General features: G+C 36.2%; 1 protein-coding gene across 1 annotated transcript; it reads right to left on the bottom strand.

The window, feature by feature from the left end:
• Positions 1-6,213: 6,213 nt before the first annotated feature.
• Positions 6,214-7,064, bottom strand: LOC139821374 (uncharacterized). Its single transcript, XM_071792382.1, has 4 exons — positions 6,962-7,064; positions 6,765-6,897; positions 6,571-6,680; positions 6,214-6,452 (listed from the first exon to the last, which is right to left on the bottom strand). The coding sequence occupies exons 1-4, from the start codon at positions 7,062-7,064 to the stop codon at positions 6,214-6,216; spliced, it is 585 nt and encodes a 194-aa protein (XP_071648483.1).
• Between the last annotated feature and the right edge of the window lie 10,001 nt (positions 7,065-17,065).

The raw sequence follows: 17,065 nt of genomic DNA, 5'->3' as shown, positions 1-17,065 counted from the left end.
AGTTGGCTCTCATGGATAATTCAGTAAGTTCTAAATAATCTATAAAATAAATTGTACAAGGTTTTTGGAAAAATCAGTTCTTCTAATAAAATAAGTTTTTTTTTTCAGATTTTGCCAAATATATCACACTCAAAGACAGAAAGGATCATAAATGCTATAGAAATATAAACAGGAATCTACAGCTACTGATAAACAGGTCTGTAAGAAATATAATTTAAGTTTACTATAATATTCAATATTCTTGGTTCTGAAATATTAAGAGTTCTTTAAAAATTTGGATAATGCATAGTGCATTTTTAATGAATTTATGGGACTTGTGTTCTTTTATTCATACTTTTTAAACTTTAAGGTTGTATGCATGTTTGCGTGCATGTTTATAATTTCAGACTAAATTGATTGTTGATTTGTCGTATCTGAAGAAAAACAGCGATATAATACATGGACCTGCTTGTGAAATTCAACATGCTAGGAATGTGAGTGTTGTTACAACCTCTACTTTTTTTTCAGATAATTATTGGGCATGTATTTTCGGTTACAATAAATTAATTGTATGTATTAGGGAAGCTATGTACTCTCTGTTAGAAAAACTTCTCATAAATCGGGTCGTGATGTTCATTCTAATAAGTTTTGGTGGATTGGACTATGTTAACAACTGTTTTTCAGAAATATAATTTCTTTTGTTTATAGGATTTCCAGTTTTCCATAACTGCTGATTTTTTAAAATTAGTATGAAAGAATGTTGCATCTCAATAGCTTTAATTTATTAAGCTGTTCACAAATTAATTTAATAAAACTAGTCGATTTTTATTTTATACAATTTGCACTTTGTATATTTTTATCGCCTATATAATTAAAGGTTTTAATTCAAAAAGATTTTCTTAAATAACAAGTTTGAGAAAAATAAAGTAATATTTCATTAATTTAAACAGTATTTTGAAATTTATTTTTTATGCTTTTATTTTTCTGATGTTGTATATAATCGTTCCTTTTTATTGCACTTTTTAAATTCAGTTATTACTATATGATAGTATAATGATATATAATTTGAAAAAAATTTAATTTTGCTTGAATCCACACATTTTTATATTTTGGAGATTAATATTAACAGTTGTTTTGCCTTTCTTTGCATCAGATGGCTACTGTATCACAGGCACAGTTTGATAAAATTAACAAAATTGATGTTGGACCAAAAGGCGATGGAAAATTTGTTAAGAAATTGGCGGATTTACTATGGAACAGACAAGAGCTTTTTAATAGAAGTGCATCGGGCAAGCCGTGTCCAAATAAAGATGACAGCGAAGCACGGCCTGCGTGCTCTCCTTTAAAAAAAACGTACATAAGAAGTAAATATAACAATCTGTTAATAACAAAGCACACAATTATGGAAAGCGTATATTACTACGTTTACGCGAGCGTTATTTCTGTAGTAACTTATGATAATTCCTTTGCGTAAACGGGATTTTCCTTCGCGTAAACGGGATTTCGTAGTAAATTACGATAATTTACTCCGCGTAAATGAGTGATATATCGTAAGTTACTACAGAAGTAACGCTCGCGTAAACGTAGTATATGTATGTAATTGATAGTTAATTTAATTATTATCAATACAAACCTGTGTCATTTTTCTAATCCCCTCTTTCCCATTACACTGTAAAGGACTATAAATAAACATATATATTTCAGATCTCATGAAAGCACGAATCAGATTCGAACGGATGGATGGAAAAGTCTCCGAAACTGAACTAAATCAGCGACTAGGTTTCATCAATAAACATCTCACGTCAAAAATAAAAACTATCAGGAATAATCTAAAATCATCCACAAAGAAGCAAGTAAACGACACGGATAGCGAAAATGAATAAGAATGCATATAAATGCATTTTCAATATAAATACAATATAAGAACTTTTTTTCAAAATAAAATTAATTTTTTATATGTACTATGAGTTTTTATATGTATTGTGAGAACATACCCATGAGGAAATACCCATGAGCAGATACCTATGAGGAGATACCTATGAGGAGATATCCATGAGGAGATACCTATGAGGAGATATCCATGAGGAGATACTCAAGTGGATATCCCTATGGGTAGATGTCCCATTTGTGCTCATGGGTATCTTCCCTTTTTTTTATACCCTTGAGCACATTTCCACTAAGCTATCTTCCACTTCGATATTAATGATCGAGTCACTCAGCATCTACACATGTACTAAACTCTCTAAGTTCAGTGCTACACCGTGTTATACTGTAAGCACTATCCCCACCACTTACGACGCCATGCTTTGTCAAACTTGCGGCAGTGTCCAGACTCTTATTATAGGGACTCTAGTCGAGGGGGGAGAAGAAGGCGACAACAACAGAAAGGCGTTCGCTTCCTTCTGCGGCAACTTGATGTCGCGGAAGGAGGCGGACGAGAGGATAAGAAGGGGAAAGCCCCTACTCCAGCGGAGAGCAGCGACGAAGAGGACGGGGCACCGAAACCGCAATCGCCGAGGAGAAGGCGACGCGGACCTCGCATAAGTGCCCTTGCCGCGGCTCTTAATAGAGCACAGGACTAAGACAACGACTGGGGGGGGGGGGTGAGGCGGGTGGCATTCTCCCTCACTGCCGACGCGGGTGGCATTCTCCCTCACCCCTCCGGCCGGCACCATCCCTCTCGGAAGGGCGGCATGTGTCGAACTCGGAGTGAGGCGGGCGATTGATCCGCACAGAAAGGGGGGTTAGACGGCGGCAGCACGGGGACGGGCTCTCTAGGAGCCCGTCCCCCTGCCGCTGATTCTCATGCCGAGCAGGTCGGTGGAGGATGCGGCCCGGGAGAGGCTCGGACGGACTCCCTATGGGGTTTCCGTCACGAGGGCTTCTTCCGGGCCGTGGAGGGTTGAGGGCAGGGCCTGGGAGCATTTCGGCGCTCTTGGGTCTTGCCTCCACCTGCCCTTCATGTGAAAGCGTGAGGGGGGAAGGGGTCCATCACACGGTGATGGTCACTCCTCCTCTCATTTGCCCGGGGACAGCCGCGCGCCCGCTGCTGCTTGCAGCAACTCCGGGAAAGGGGTGGCGGGTGGTGTCATTCACCCGCCACAAGTTAGATTCAAGCCCTACAGGGCTAGGTGTGCGAAGGCTCATGGACGAATCAGCGCATTTCCCGAGGCCTCCCTACACAAACGCCGAGAGGGACACCCGGGGGGGGGTTGTAGTCCGTAGAAGTCCGGCATAACCGCCCGCCCCGCCCCGTGGGCGGGAGTATCTGATGAGGATTCCCCCCCCGTTAACAAAAAAAAGTCAGACTAAGTCGATTTGGCATGAAATGCCTCATACACAGGTTTACAGAAAGTATACACAATTTATGTATATGTATACAGCATTTCTGTATCTGTATATTGAATATGTGTATTCCTATTCCATGGCCATTACAAGTCGAATATACTTACGATTTGGATCTCTGTATACTTAAGGGATATATTGGTCATGAATATCCAAATATACAGGCCATGGAATAGCATACACAATACACACATTCAATATACGGATACAGAAACTCTGTATACGCATACATAAATTGTGTATACCTTCTCTATACCTGTATATACTTTTTCTCTAGGGTGGTCTGACCCTCTCGGATTTGATCCGCGATTTTTTGTTATTGTTCCAACTGAAAAATGCACTCAGATTTTTTTAAATTTTTTTTATAAAATTGATTGATTTATAATTTTTTTAAACCAACTAATTGTTGGCCACAATTTAAAAATCTGAAAAAATTCTCAAAAATCTTATATCAGACATCAAAATTTTTAAGCTTTGACCTAGAGTGGGACGGCCTTTGTCAAACTTTCGAAAAAATATTAAAAATATTAGAAGCATAAGTTGGTCCACTGTAAGCTGTTGCTTAAATATTTTTATATATAACATAGGATTTTTGAGAATTTTTTCATATTTTTTCAACGTGATTTTATTTATTTTAAAAAATCGTTTTAATTCAGTAATATTAAATATCTCTATATAAAACCAGGTACTACATAGACTGAATATACAAGATATACAAATTTCTATATACTTTTGAATATACTTTTTCTCTAAGGAAATATTGCTGAAACTGAACAAGATATGCAATTCTTATTTTCTAGCAACTGTTGGGCATCAAAGCGGGCATTGTTTAATGAAATTAATTTTTTTTATGCTAAGCAGTCGCTGGAAAATAAGAATTGCATATCTTGATCAGTTTCAGCAATATTAGTCTGTAACACCTTTAGTGATCCACTTTTTATATTATAGACAAGAGTTATTATCTTTTTAATTGTCTTGATAGTGCAAATTTGTTTATTGATCTTGAAATCGGTGCTCTAAATTTTTCATTATTATGATAATGCTTTACGTTACAAATTTTAATAACATATAGCTCTCTGAAATACTTATTGCACAGGTATTTTGTTTTAAATTTTTTGAAAAAAGTATTGATTGAATTTTACTTATTCGGAAAAAACTATAATTTACAATATTTCATAATAATTATGTAATGTAATTATCTTCTGTGAACATACACAATGACAGTGAAAAAGGTTGAAAACTTCTGACACATTTATAATAAATAAAACTTTATATTTTTACGTAAAATTAAATATCACAGACATTCTCTATTTAGCTTTTTCCTTTTCTAAAAAAGTCATGTTAATATTATCTGTTACTATTACACCATTAACCTCTTGGGTAATACTTAAGGAGAGCTCCCTCCTCACTGATTTCGCTGAATTTAGGCTTAATCGACGCGTTTTTGCACAAAACAAACGAATCTGACAGAAAGAAGCCCCGCTCTGCCCCGCGAAGCGAGATATTAACTGTTAAAGTTGACGACTATCATGTTATGAGACCTGACATACCGACGCGATGTAGCGACTACGGACATGCTCCGCGACCACATGCGCATGTCCCGTGGTCACGTGATGTACTTGAGCGCTCAACCTCAATGACATATCATATATTGTTCTGTGCAATTCCAAAATATTTATAATGCCATATTCAGTAGAGCAATTAAATAGTAATCCGTGGCTAGCGGTTCAGGATGTTGTTGGCGATGCAACAACATGGCCCAAATTCATCCGAAAAATGTTTTGGGATAAAAATTTGAAAGATTACAATAGAATGATCCTTGTCAATTTTTCATATCTAAATGCAGTATCCGAAGATTTTTTGCACGATATATTAACTTTTACGTTGAAAAATGCGTATAGAGCGGAAAGGAAGCGCAATATTAAGGATAGATTTAGCTATTTAAATCACGAGGTAATTGTTTTAATTTCAATTGATAACTATATATCAAATAAGTATTTGTTAAAGTAAGTCAGACATATTTTTATGTTCACGTTCCCTATGCGCATGCGCGCCTTCTGCGAAGCTTCCGTTTACCGGCCTGCGTGCCGTGCGTGAGTCAGTCGCTCACATACCAAGCCACGAGTTGGATGTTCTAATAAAACTTCTCTGTGTGTTAACTTGCAAATGCCTATATACTGACTTCTCCCTTGACTCCTTATCTCAGTAGCGAAATACAATAGGCGGACCTCAACAGTATTAATTATGTTTTTTATAATTTGTAGCAATTTGGACATATTCGACGCAGCCGTGTATACAGTTAATTATCACGTTTATTTTAAGGAAATGTTAGATCTCAACTTTAATCCAATTAATAAATAATAAAATTTAATATATTGTTTTCAAGTTTGTGGTTTTGATTACAACAGAGAATATTTTGGAATACAAATTATTTCTGTTACAGATATTAAGCGTTGAAGTTAACGAAACAGAAATAAAATTGTTAAAGCAGAGAATAGTTGGTATGTGAAAAGTACACATAAATATGTACTTTTCATATGTCAACTATTCTCTGCTTTAACAAATTATTTATGTTACAGATATTAAGCGTTCAGGTTAACGAAACACAGTAATATGATTATTAATGGATATATCAACCCTTATTTAACAAATAAAGAAATACAGTGTCCAAATAATAATTCTCTTTACTTATTTAAAGTAGCATCATTTAATTGCTAAAGAAATACAGTGTCCAAATTGTGGTAATAAATTAATAATTGATACAAGTAAGTTCAGATTTCGATGCCGAAAAACATATTATGAAAAGAATTCCAGCAAAAAATATGTAAAAAAACAATGTATGTTTCAAAAAAGTGTAAAATGTGATACGTGGTTTAGCAAATATTCATTTTAAGTTGTAGCACTTGTAGAAGCCTCCGGCTCTGAGATATCTGCTTCATCATGGATCTTCGGTGGATACAGTTCCGCAATGGTACAGAAGAAACTGTTCAAACGGTCTTCGTAATCATGAACGCGTTTGAAGAGATATTCTGCTAAATATCCCACTAAGTGTGAAGTACGTGTTCCGTACCGTGGGATATTAGCTCTTACCTCTCTCCAAACGCGTTCTATGTTCTGGGTGTGGGCTCCTAAAAATTAAAAAAACTGTCAATACATTATTTATGCAACATTTATTTATTTTTTTTATTTTAAATATATTATAGTTAAACCCAAACATTTGTAAAACTATTTAAAGTTTATATTTACGGGTATCTGGGTCAACGAAATTCATGGAATGATTAACGGTCAGATGTTGGAAGCCTTCATTGTTTAAACAATTGTAAGACCTCCAACAATCTGACATTATCGTCGTCCCAGGTAGAATCCACTTTTCTATAATTTCCAGCAAAGTTTTCTCTGTACGATCCGGAACTGGCACAAGAAATATTTTTCTTCAGTCGCGTTCAATTCCACCGAAGATCCATTTCTCTTCGATAATTCGGCCACGGTTGTATTTCCTTTTACCGATTTTAGCCTCGTCTATTTCAACAATTTTGTTGCGGCCTCCAAGTTTGGTCGAATTTTTTTTGGCCCCATTTTTAAATAAATTTACTAAATATACATTTAACATATTTATATTTAATGTATTAAATGTATCAAATTATACTTACTTTTCGGCAAAAGGAAACCCAATCAATAACCGATGGCTCGGAAAGTTGTAATTCCGTACACAAAAATTGATGTCGCGGAGGCCGTAACATAATAAAGTATGTTGTTAATCGGCATACGGTTTCTAAACTCAATTTTGATTTACTAAATCACATTATCATATTTTGCACTTGTTTGAAGCATTGTTTTTTTACATATTTTTTGCTGGAATTCTTTTCATAATATGTTTTTCAGCATCGAAATCTGAGCTTACTTGTATCAATTATTAATTTATTACCACATTTTGGACACTGTATTTCTTTAGCAATTAAATAAATAATTAAGTATTTTTTTAGCGATTAAATAAGTAATTAAGTTTTCTTTATTATGAGTTACTGCGAGAAACTCGTGCAGTCGCATTGTGTTGACAACTTGACAGTTAGACTCGTAAGATTAAAACAAAAGAGAATTAACATTTGAAATGATTGAAATTGTGTTACTTACCAAGCAGACAGTTGTCACGTGACCTTCTTTTGCATGCGCGTGCGGCTACGGAGCATGCGCATGTGGCCGCAGGGCATGTTCGTGATCGCTACCAGTCGCTACATCGCGTCGGTATGACAGGTCTCATAACCTGATAGTCGTCAATTTCAACAGTTAATATCTCGCTTCGCGGGGCAGAGCGGGGCTTTTTTCTGCCAGATTCGTTCGTTTTGTGCAAAAACGCGTCGATTAAGCCTAAATTCAGCGAAATCGGTAAGGAGGGAGTTCTCCTTAAGTATTACCACCTTTTGATACACACAACTGTCAAAATATGTCATGACAGCCACTCATGAAGTAAGCGCAGAGAGAGAACCAATCGGCATCGCGAAAAAATGACAACAATACTTCGATAGATTCGAGTATCGATGACATGCCTTTTTTAGAAAAGGAAAAAAAGTGTGCAAATTAGAAACTTGCACATTGCTTCCTTCTTATTACAGATCGCTACCATTGCTTCTATTTCATTTCGCTCATAAAGCTTCCTCTATGAAGAAACCAAACTAATAAATATAATTATGCATTGAATAAAATACAAGCTTCCTCATAAGAGGAGCTTTGTGAGCGAAACAAAATAGGAGCAATTATAGCAATCTGTAATCGGGAGGAAGCAATATGCAAGTTTCTATTTTGCACATTTCTTTTAGATACAATAAGATATATCTAGAAATTATTTTGTAGATCACACCTTTTAGTAAAAAAAAAAAACTACTAAAAAATCTGTTTTTATTTATTTTTTTTTAATAAAAAAAGATTTGATATTCTAGTCATTTTTAAATGCATTTTCCTTCTTAATTTAGGCAGTATTTATTTCTAAATCTCATTGTAATGAAGTACATCACTCACCAACATAAATCCATGTCGGACCATCATCATTTCATAGGTCTGTACAATTTTCAATAGAAACACTTTCACAGTCTGAAGATTTTGTTTTTGTGCAACATCGTTCACAGCTGCGAGAAGTGCTTCATAGCTCGGCGATGGTAGAATTAATCCCGGGAAAAGATCAGATACTATACCCTGAAAATAAAACATACAGTTAAGCAGATTAGAAAGAATCGATTTTGTAGGAATCTCGTAGGTGCCACTCTACAAGTATATACCCGCCTGACTCTTGTTGTCCAATAAGATCGTCGGTGAGAACGTCGATCGGGGCAAAAATTGTTTTTTTCTTTTAACTATCTCCATCACTCATTATTGTTTTTTAATATTTTGAAAATTTTTTAAAATTATATTGAAGCTTATGTTGCGCCAAATTCAATAATATATAAGATAAAGTTGTGTTGCAAAAATAAATTCTTGAGAAATAAAATAAAAACACACGTTACTCATACTAGTCTTATTCACTTGCTGTTTGATGACAGCTTAATTTTTTCTTTTCAAAACTTGCAATATATGGTAATGATGCTAAATATTCGTAGCAATATTTGTAGCCCAATAACGTAAATAATCTTTATATACCTACTATACATATAATAATATAAAAAACCATACGAGTCTTTGGTGATATTAAAAATCAGTATAAAATTACCTATTTAAAAATGATAAAAAACGCGCAGAGAGAGAGTAGGGGAGACCGAGGCTCGTTGCCACAAGGGTTAAGTTGGAAATGCGTTCCGTTTATGTATTTATAGCGAAAAAAACAATGTAGTACGGGATCCGGCCGCGTGATTTATACGTTCATCTGTTATTTTATCGAAATGCGATTTTAATGGAAGATTACATATCAGGTCATACATCGCGGCCGGTGTGCCTAGCAAAATCTTGCCGCAAGTACCCTTAATTTGAGCTGTTTCAATTAAATTTTTTTAAACAACTTTGTTCATTTGTTTGCGAAGTAAATGAAGCGTCATATGAAAAAGAGTGATCTAAAGAACTTGAAAAAATAGGTTGTTACCTCTCAGTTTGCTGCAATCTTCTGGCAGCCAGGTGCAAAAAGGTTCTTTTTTGTTAATTATAAACGTTTATCGTGTATCGAGACAATTTTTACACAAATTGAAGCTAAATTTTTCCTCTACACAATATTTTTGCTCCGAATATGGTTGCCTGTGTAAAAGCTGCCGCAACTGGTGGTTGCCAGCTTTTAAATGATCCGCTCTCACCTGTGTGAGCTCGCAATACGGGCTCGCTTGTTGATTGGCTGACCGCGGGCCATCAAACAAAACCGAGTGTTGGGCCCGCGGCTGACAAAGATGTATACATTGTGACGACAACGACGATGTCCTCACGGTCTCGCCGGCCGTGAAGGAGCGCGCCGTCGCTTTTATTCACTAACGATCTTAAAAATCAATCACGACAAGACTCTCAGAAACCCAGATGGTAGCTCGACTAAATAATTCCTCAAAATATTGGGCGCCAGGTGCGATTCCTTGCACCACGATCCACAAGATCGCAATTCTCTCAAGTGTGAGTTTCTTCAAGGAGGCCAAGACCCGCATTGGGTTGTAGCGCAACTGATGATGATGATGATGATGATGTGAGTTTCTTTGGTTAATCGCGGTTGGAGGAGGAGAGGGAACGTAGCGCAGTTAACACACGCAAATAACAAAATACAAATATAATGTATTTGACAGAAAAGGTTACGTCAGAATAAATCAGCAAGTTGTTTCAGACGGAATCGGTGAATTACAATTTGAGAGAGAAGATTACTTCAGAATAAATCGGCAGGTTACTTTAGAATGAATCGGTAAATTACAATTTTTCTCTCGAATATTTTGCTGCGGACTGCGGAAACTACGAGATACAATAACGCGGAAATTAGCCTAAGTCCCGGCGGGATTACGTCGGGCCCGCGCCTGCGCGCCGTCCTTGCAAGCCCTCCTTGCCGATCAGCCCTACGCGAGTCGAGCGTCTCCCGCTCTTGTCGCGCCCCTCGCGGCTTCCTCGCTCGCCGGCGGTAGGTTTGAAAAGCCTATTCTCGAGTCCGGTTGATCGGGCCGCAACTCTGGTGCCGGTGTGCGACGGCCAGGCTGGCCAGGCCATGGCTCCGTCGGCCGGTAGGCAGTGTTCCGTGGCGATCTCTCTCCTTAGCGATTCGGCAGGCTTCATCCCGGCGAACATCAAGGCTGATGCACTCGCCCTGCAAGACGCTCCAAGCAACATCGGCAAATGGGCCCAATCGTGACCCGTCCGCCGGCCAACTCCTACGTAGAACGTTTCCCGTAAACTTCCACGGCGCGACTCAAGTCGTTACAATTTTCTCCTGGCCATCTACTCGACACCTGAAATTCTCGGAAATAATATAATGTCTACCGAATTCTAACGCTGTCGCCCCGCCCCGCTCCGGCGGAGACGACATCCCGGACGTTCCCCCCGGTCGAGCTATCTGGACAGGGGACGTGACTATGTCACGTCACAACATAGAGTTCTAAACTCGAATGTATACACAAGAGAGAGACACAGAGGTTACTTCGTTTACGTGTGCGTCAATAGTGCTCAACCAGGTCGACAGTAGATGTGAACATTTTTCAACATTTTACGAGTTAAATTGTTATTTTTGAAAAATGGACAAGTGTTTTCTGTGCGACACTGGTGGAGCAGTGCTTGCATTTAACAATGTACCTTTCGAAAAGTGCTTTTCAATGTTACTGTTTCGTCGTAAAAAACTAGATTTCAAATACGGCAGCATTCAGCTGACAATCGAATCAGTACAAAATTACGGCTATCATTTATCGTGCTACAAAAAAATTGCAGTTTTGAAGCAGAAGTATAAGACGAATTTATGCAAAACACAAACTGTAAGTAAAAGGAACCCGCACCATTCTTAGGGAAAAATGTCTTTCTGCGGATTTGGTTAATTTTTGGATATGTTGTAATTCTCGTCATTCTGAACAAATGTCTCAATGAGCATAACTTGATCCTATTAGCCGTTTCCGCGCTATAAGCCCTTGAAGGTCCAGATTTGATATGTTAGATATAGGCTCTTTTGGACTCGATATATGTGACCCTCGGTCTAGTGCGTGCGTGCGTGCGTGCGTGCGTGCGTGCGTGCGTGCGTGCGTGCGTGCGTGCGTCACAGCAGAGATAAAGACCCTACGGTTCGTCATTCCCGTAGCATTTTTTGACTCCAAACCCTCTTTGCTGTGTGTGTGGGGAGGGGTGTTGATCATTAATGAGTATTAGATTGTTTGGATTTTGCTCTCTGTCTCTCTGTCTCTCTCTCTCTCTCTCTCTCTCTCTCTCTCTCTCTCTCTCTCTCCCCTCTCTCTCTCTCTCTCTCTCCCCCCTCCCTCCCTCCCTCCCTCCCTCCCTCCCACCCTCGCTCCCTCCCTGCTTTTATTAAGTCTACAGGCCATAGAATTCTACCAGAATTTATTTTGATAAAATTCACATTCATGATGATCAAAATCTGCCCTTAAAAATCATCCCCTAAAAATGAGGTTGACTTGGATCCAAATACATTTTAGTAGAATTCTATGGCCTGTAGACTTAATAAAAAAGTTTTATGTTTAATTGCCTGTGAATAATTGCCTAGTTGTCTAAATGATGTGTAGGAGATGATTTGTATTGATTGGTTATGATCCTTATGGAGGTGAATTTGATTGAAATATATTCTGAAAGAATTTTACGGCCCGTAAACTTTATTTAAATTTTTTTACTTTATTTGTTTTAGAATAATTGTCAATTTGTCGAAATGATGATTCAGGGGTGGTTTTGAAGGATTTATTTTGATTATAAGGGGGGGGGTAACGTCTGAAAACTATTTAATTGGATGTCATAAACCATTTTGTTTCAAAGTTGCATCGAATTTGATAGAAACTGCTAAGATTTTAGATGTTATTTGCATACTTTCCTATTTTTTAGGATGGTTTGAGCGATATTTTGGTCATACTTCCCCACCCTTGAATGTAAATGAAAATTGCCATACGGCATCCAAAAATTGAGTTTTCGACGGAAATTTTGAGATATCGCAAAGCATTTTATTTTCAAAAATAAAATGTGCAGAGGGGTGGCTATTTTGAGAAAAAATGCCCCATATACCAATATATAAACTGTAGTATCAATGAATGTATATTAAACTTATACAATACTGTAAAATGTTTGTTTCGGAATTATCGTTTCTTTTGATAATTATTGCTTCACCGGTATTCACGAAGGAATTTGCAGGATGACCTCGACAACGTGGCGCGAGTATTAGATACCGCTTATTACGAAGGAAAACGAGGGTGGTGTTGAGAGGAAAAGAAGACAAGGATAGATAACGCTTATTTAATATATATTTCACTTTTACATCTCCGCGAAGTCCATTGCACGGACTTATGAATTACGAACCGATACGCCGGGATACGACTACAAAGGCATGAGCCCTCCGACGCACGTCCGATCTCTACGGAGATTTCCTCAGAACTCTATCGAAGCTTCTCGCACACTTGACTCGTCTCGACTCGCTCGAACACGTTCGGACTTGTACGACCGTTACACATTTCGCGTAAACAACTTGCGTCATCGCCGACCGACCAATCACACACACTCTCCAATCGCGCGTTGGCGGCGATGGCCAGCGCCTCTAGCCATCGTAGTTACCGCGCCGCTCGCGTGCGTCATGTGGGGCCACCTATCGGGTGGGCCTCTTTCGATTTCTTACAATACATACACATTATATATGTCCACTTTTATAATTAACATACATTAGAAATCCACATATACTGAACTGTACCACGTACATCTGTTGTCTTTATACGGCTCTTGACAGTGATTGGCATCGATACAGTTAAGAGTTGAAGAAGAAAACTCGATCTTTCTTCATTCCGTTCTCCAACTTCCCGTCACTCATGGTAAAAAAAATTAATCGGTTTCTGAATCGATTAAATGTTATGAAATCCATAAAATCATAGCATTCAAAAATAGAAATAGACTACAGTGTTACGTGTGTAATGCCGTAGTGCGACCAGCACAATCGGCACGAATTGACGGCGATGATAACTTGAATAAGCAAGAAATCGCTATTATCAAACGCGATGCAAATAATCGATTACCACTTGATATAACGGATCTTACTATATTTGGGCTAAATGCAATCGTTCTATTCTCAATAAAATGGAAGCTATTGAGCGTGACCCAACTTGTTTGCGATTGAACGTATTGACACAAACCTCTATAGTTATACCTGTATGATCTGTAATCAATATGCTAATATACAGAGATTATCAGTTTAGTGCCGAGTAAATGTTTTTGTCACAAGGAATATTTATATACCTGAAACAGCTAAATATTGCAGAATCCACCTAGATGATAATGGGTTGTTGTAACAATACTTATTAGATGAATTGAAGTTTATCAACAGACCGTATGTGATACGTGGACAGCAGTTGCAAATTATTCTGCAAAAATTTCAGAGTTAGTCAGAACGGTTGCTCATATAATGATGAAAATAGTTTTACTGATAAAGAGTTTAAATCGATAGCACCCATATCAAAGGATCAGTTCCGCGAGTTATATACATTTTGTGATTTAGTACCACGAGAAGGAGGTTACAGGTATATTCATCTTCTGTTGTTTCTCTGTAAACTACGTCAGGGCCTGAGTGATGAATTTTTGAAAGTCATCTTTTATCCTAGCAGACAAACCGTAAGTTTAACTATTCAAACAGTGAGAAGATCCCTTATGCAACGATTTGTACCTCAAAATATTGATTTTCAAGCAATAACGAGAGATGAATTCATTGAAAGACACGTTAATGATTTTGCTAATGGCCTGTACAATTCACAACCCAATGAACCCAGAGTAATTGCTTACATTGATGGCACCTATGCTTACATATCCAAGGAGAACAGAAAAGTCAAAATGATGTCAATTTGACGTCATATTAACAAAATTTACAATTTTTGATTATGATTGAAATCTCGATCTCAGATGACTTAGAAATGACTTTATATTGACTCCTTTTTTATTGTGTCTTTTTGATTTTTAGAAAATGTTTCTTGACTGTATATATGCTTATTTATTATGAAAAGTATGATATAAGAATAGTCACAAAAAGGTCAGAGTTTGACCATTATTCAGATACCAATGTAAAATAATATAAAACTGTGAATCTTTTTTGTAAGATTTGCACTTTTTGTGTCTTAATTTATTTTTTTCAGTTTCAATTATAATTAGCAAATATTTATTTCTTCTTTAATACAAAGATGATTTTATTTATTATTTACAATATTAATAATTTATTTTAATGTGGAATGTACTTTATTTTTTCTAAATACAAAATAAATAAATGCCAGAAGTTTTGTTCGACTCTGTCGCGTTACCTGTCAATATTATTTACAATGAAAATGCACGAACGTGAAAACCAATGTGCGCATGTCACGCTCACGAGTGCGACATGAGCCGGCACGATCTTGTTCCGGAATTAAGGTTGAGACTAATGTGATTGTTGTAATGGTGTAATTTCAGAAAGTTAGAACAGAAGTGCTATTATTATAAGTACAGAAAGTTAAGAAAAACACAAGATTAAAATATCAAAATGTCGAAAGAGTTTCAGAAAGAGGTTATTAAATCTCGATTTGCGTTTACTTTCTTCTTCCTGGCATCTACTTTACAAGTGTTGCACGACAAAATTGAACTTAACATTATTATCTTCCTATTTATCTACTTGTTCCTTTTGTGACACATTTCTTTTCATTGCAACTCTACTCTATTTTATTTCATAAAATACTTCGTCATTCTTATAGGTTATACTTGATCTCATATGTTTAATATTTTAATATATTTCTTTACAGTAAAATGGTAAATTTGTAGGATACATTAAACTTTTCACGATAGGTGTTAATAAAGTAAATGTTCAATTCACTCCTCTCAAATTTGAAGAAATGCACCTATTTGATCTTTTTTTTTTATTAACACTACAAACAAAATGTACGGTAGCGGACTTAATTTTAAATGGATTACTTTTAAATTATATGAATTACAATGTTAATACATTTTGTTTTGGGTTATAGATCTGGTCATGAAAAGAAAACTATATATGCTCAGGCTTCTAAAGCCAATGCCAAACGTTTCTGTAAAGCTGAAATTCAAGATCAGTTGACTCAGATAGAGAATATGTTAGATGTATTAGATGGAGCACGCTGTAATCTCTCCGATGTTTTACCTGCTGTGCCTATTGATGAAAGCAATAACGTTCAGGATAATGACTTAATTGTTGAAGATGCATTAGTACATAATCCACCAAATCATCAAACTAAAGATGTTGAATATAGTAAACACAGCAGCAGTGATGAATTAGAAGATGAAGTTAAAATTGATATTGAGTATTTGAGAGATCGTCCTGTTTATGACATGGAGACATATTTATTGAACTTCTTAACAGAATGGGGTGTTTCATTCAAAAAAATGGACAAGCTTGTAGCAGGTCTGCGAGTTATTTTCCCTGGTTTGCCAAAATCATATAAAACAATTCTTCGTACTCCTCGTACTGTGAATGTTAAAAAAGTTGGTCAAGGCCTAATGTGGTATAAGAGTATCAAGATTAACCTTGATGAAATATTAACTGATAACTATTTGCAAAATAATAATCAAATTGTAGTAGACATTAATATCGATGGTGTCCAATTATATAAGAGTGCAGATGATCAATTTTGGCCAATTTTAGGTTGCCTCAATGGTGACAGAGCTGGAAAGGAACTAGAGGAGTGAAAATCTTTTTTTATGGAACAAGGATTAAGGAGGCTTTGTTTTGTAAGTGTTTCTATAGTGTGTTTATACTGTCACTTCTATTCATTTTTTTTCAGTTGCTGTATAGGTGCCATAATGGGCCGTTTTAAAGATCAATCGTTGAAGAATGCTGAAAAATCCATGAAGCGCTGGTTGAATACTTCTGGTCAACGTAAATGAGAGATTAACGTCATCTTTCACACATTTTGTTTTCAGTTTAATGTTACCGCACATATTTCCACATTTTATTTTGAATTTATTCCTTTTGGTTTTTTAAAGTTATACATGTTTTTCATATTTAAAAAATTATTACTTGACATTATATATTTTCTGTTTTTGCTATGTTTGCACCAACTAACTGGAGTTTTACAGTTCAATATTGATAAAAGATTATTTTTAGTTACTTCGTTTTATGATTTGTAAACTAGATTACTGTGCAATAACGTTTACAAGTGACCTACATTATCTATAATCTGTACCTGTGTATTGACAATAAATGTATCATAAACAGTCAAATATGACGTTTATTAAATACTATCTTGATTTCTCTATTATATCAATAATTCTGAATAGTCAAAGGAACGTCAAAATTATGTCATCGTGACATAGATATGACGTCAAGAAAACACCAAAAGTTTATGCAATTTGACGTCATTTTGACTAACTAAAATTTGATCATATCCCATACCCTATACAGCACCAAATATTTTTAAAATATTTTTTAGGAAGATTAAAATAATTTACAAAAATATTTTTAGAATGTTTTTATGTCAGATCATGTCAGAAAAATATTTTTAAAAGATTGCAAATTAATATATTCAATAATATTTGTAAAATCTTTTAGAAATATTGCTTCGAAAAATAAAATATGTTAGACCCAATTAGCAATAATTGTTTCACGTTTAAAAGATTTTTTTAATATTTG

The sequence above is a fragment of the Temnothorax longispinosus genome, chromosome 11, assembly GCF_030848805.1.
Source record: "Temnothorax longispinosus isolate EJ_2023e chromosome 11, Tlon_JGU_v1, whole genome shotgun sequence".
Taxonomy (NCBI): domain Eukaryota; kingdom Metazoa; phylum Arthropoda; class Insecta; order Hymenoptera; family Formicidae; genus Temnothorax; species Temnothorax longispinosus.
The sequence above is the reverse complement of the archived record's forward strand: the minus strand, read 5'-3'. Positions and strand labels throughout refer to the sequence as shown.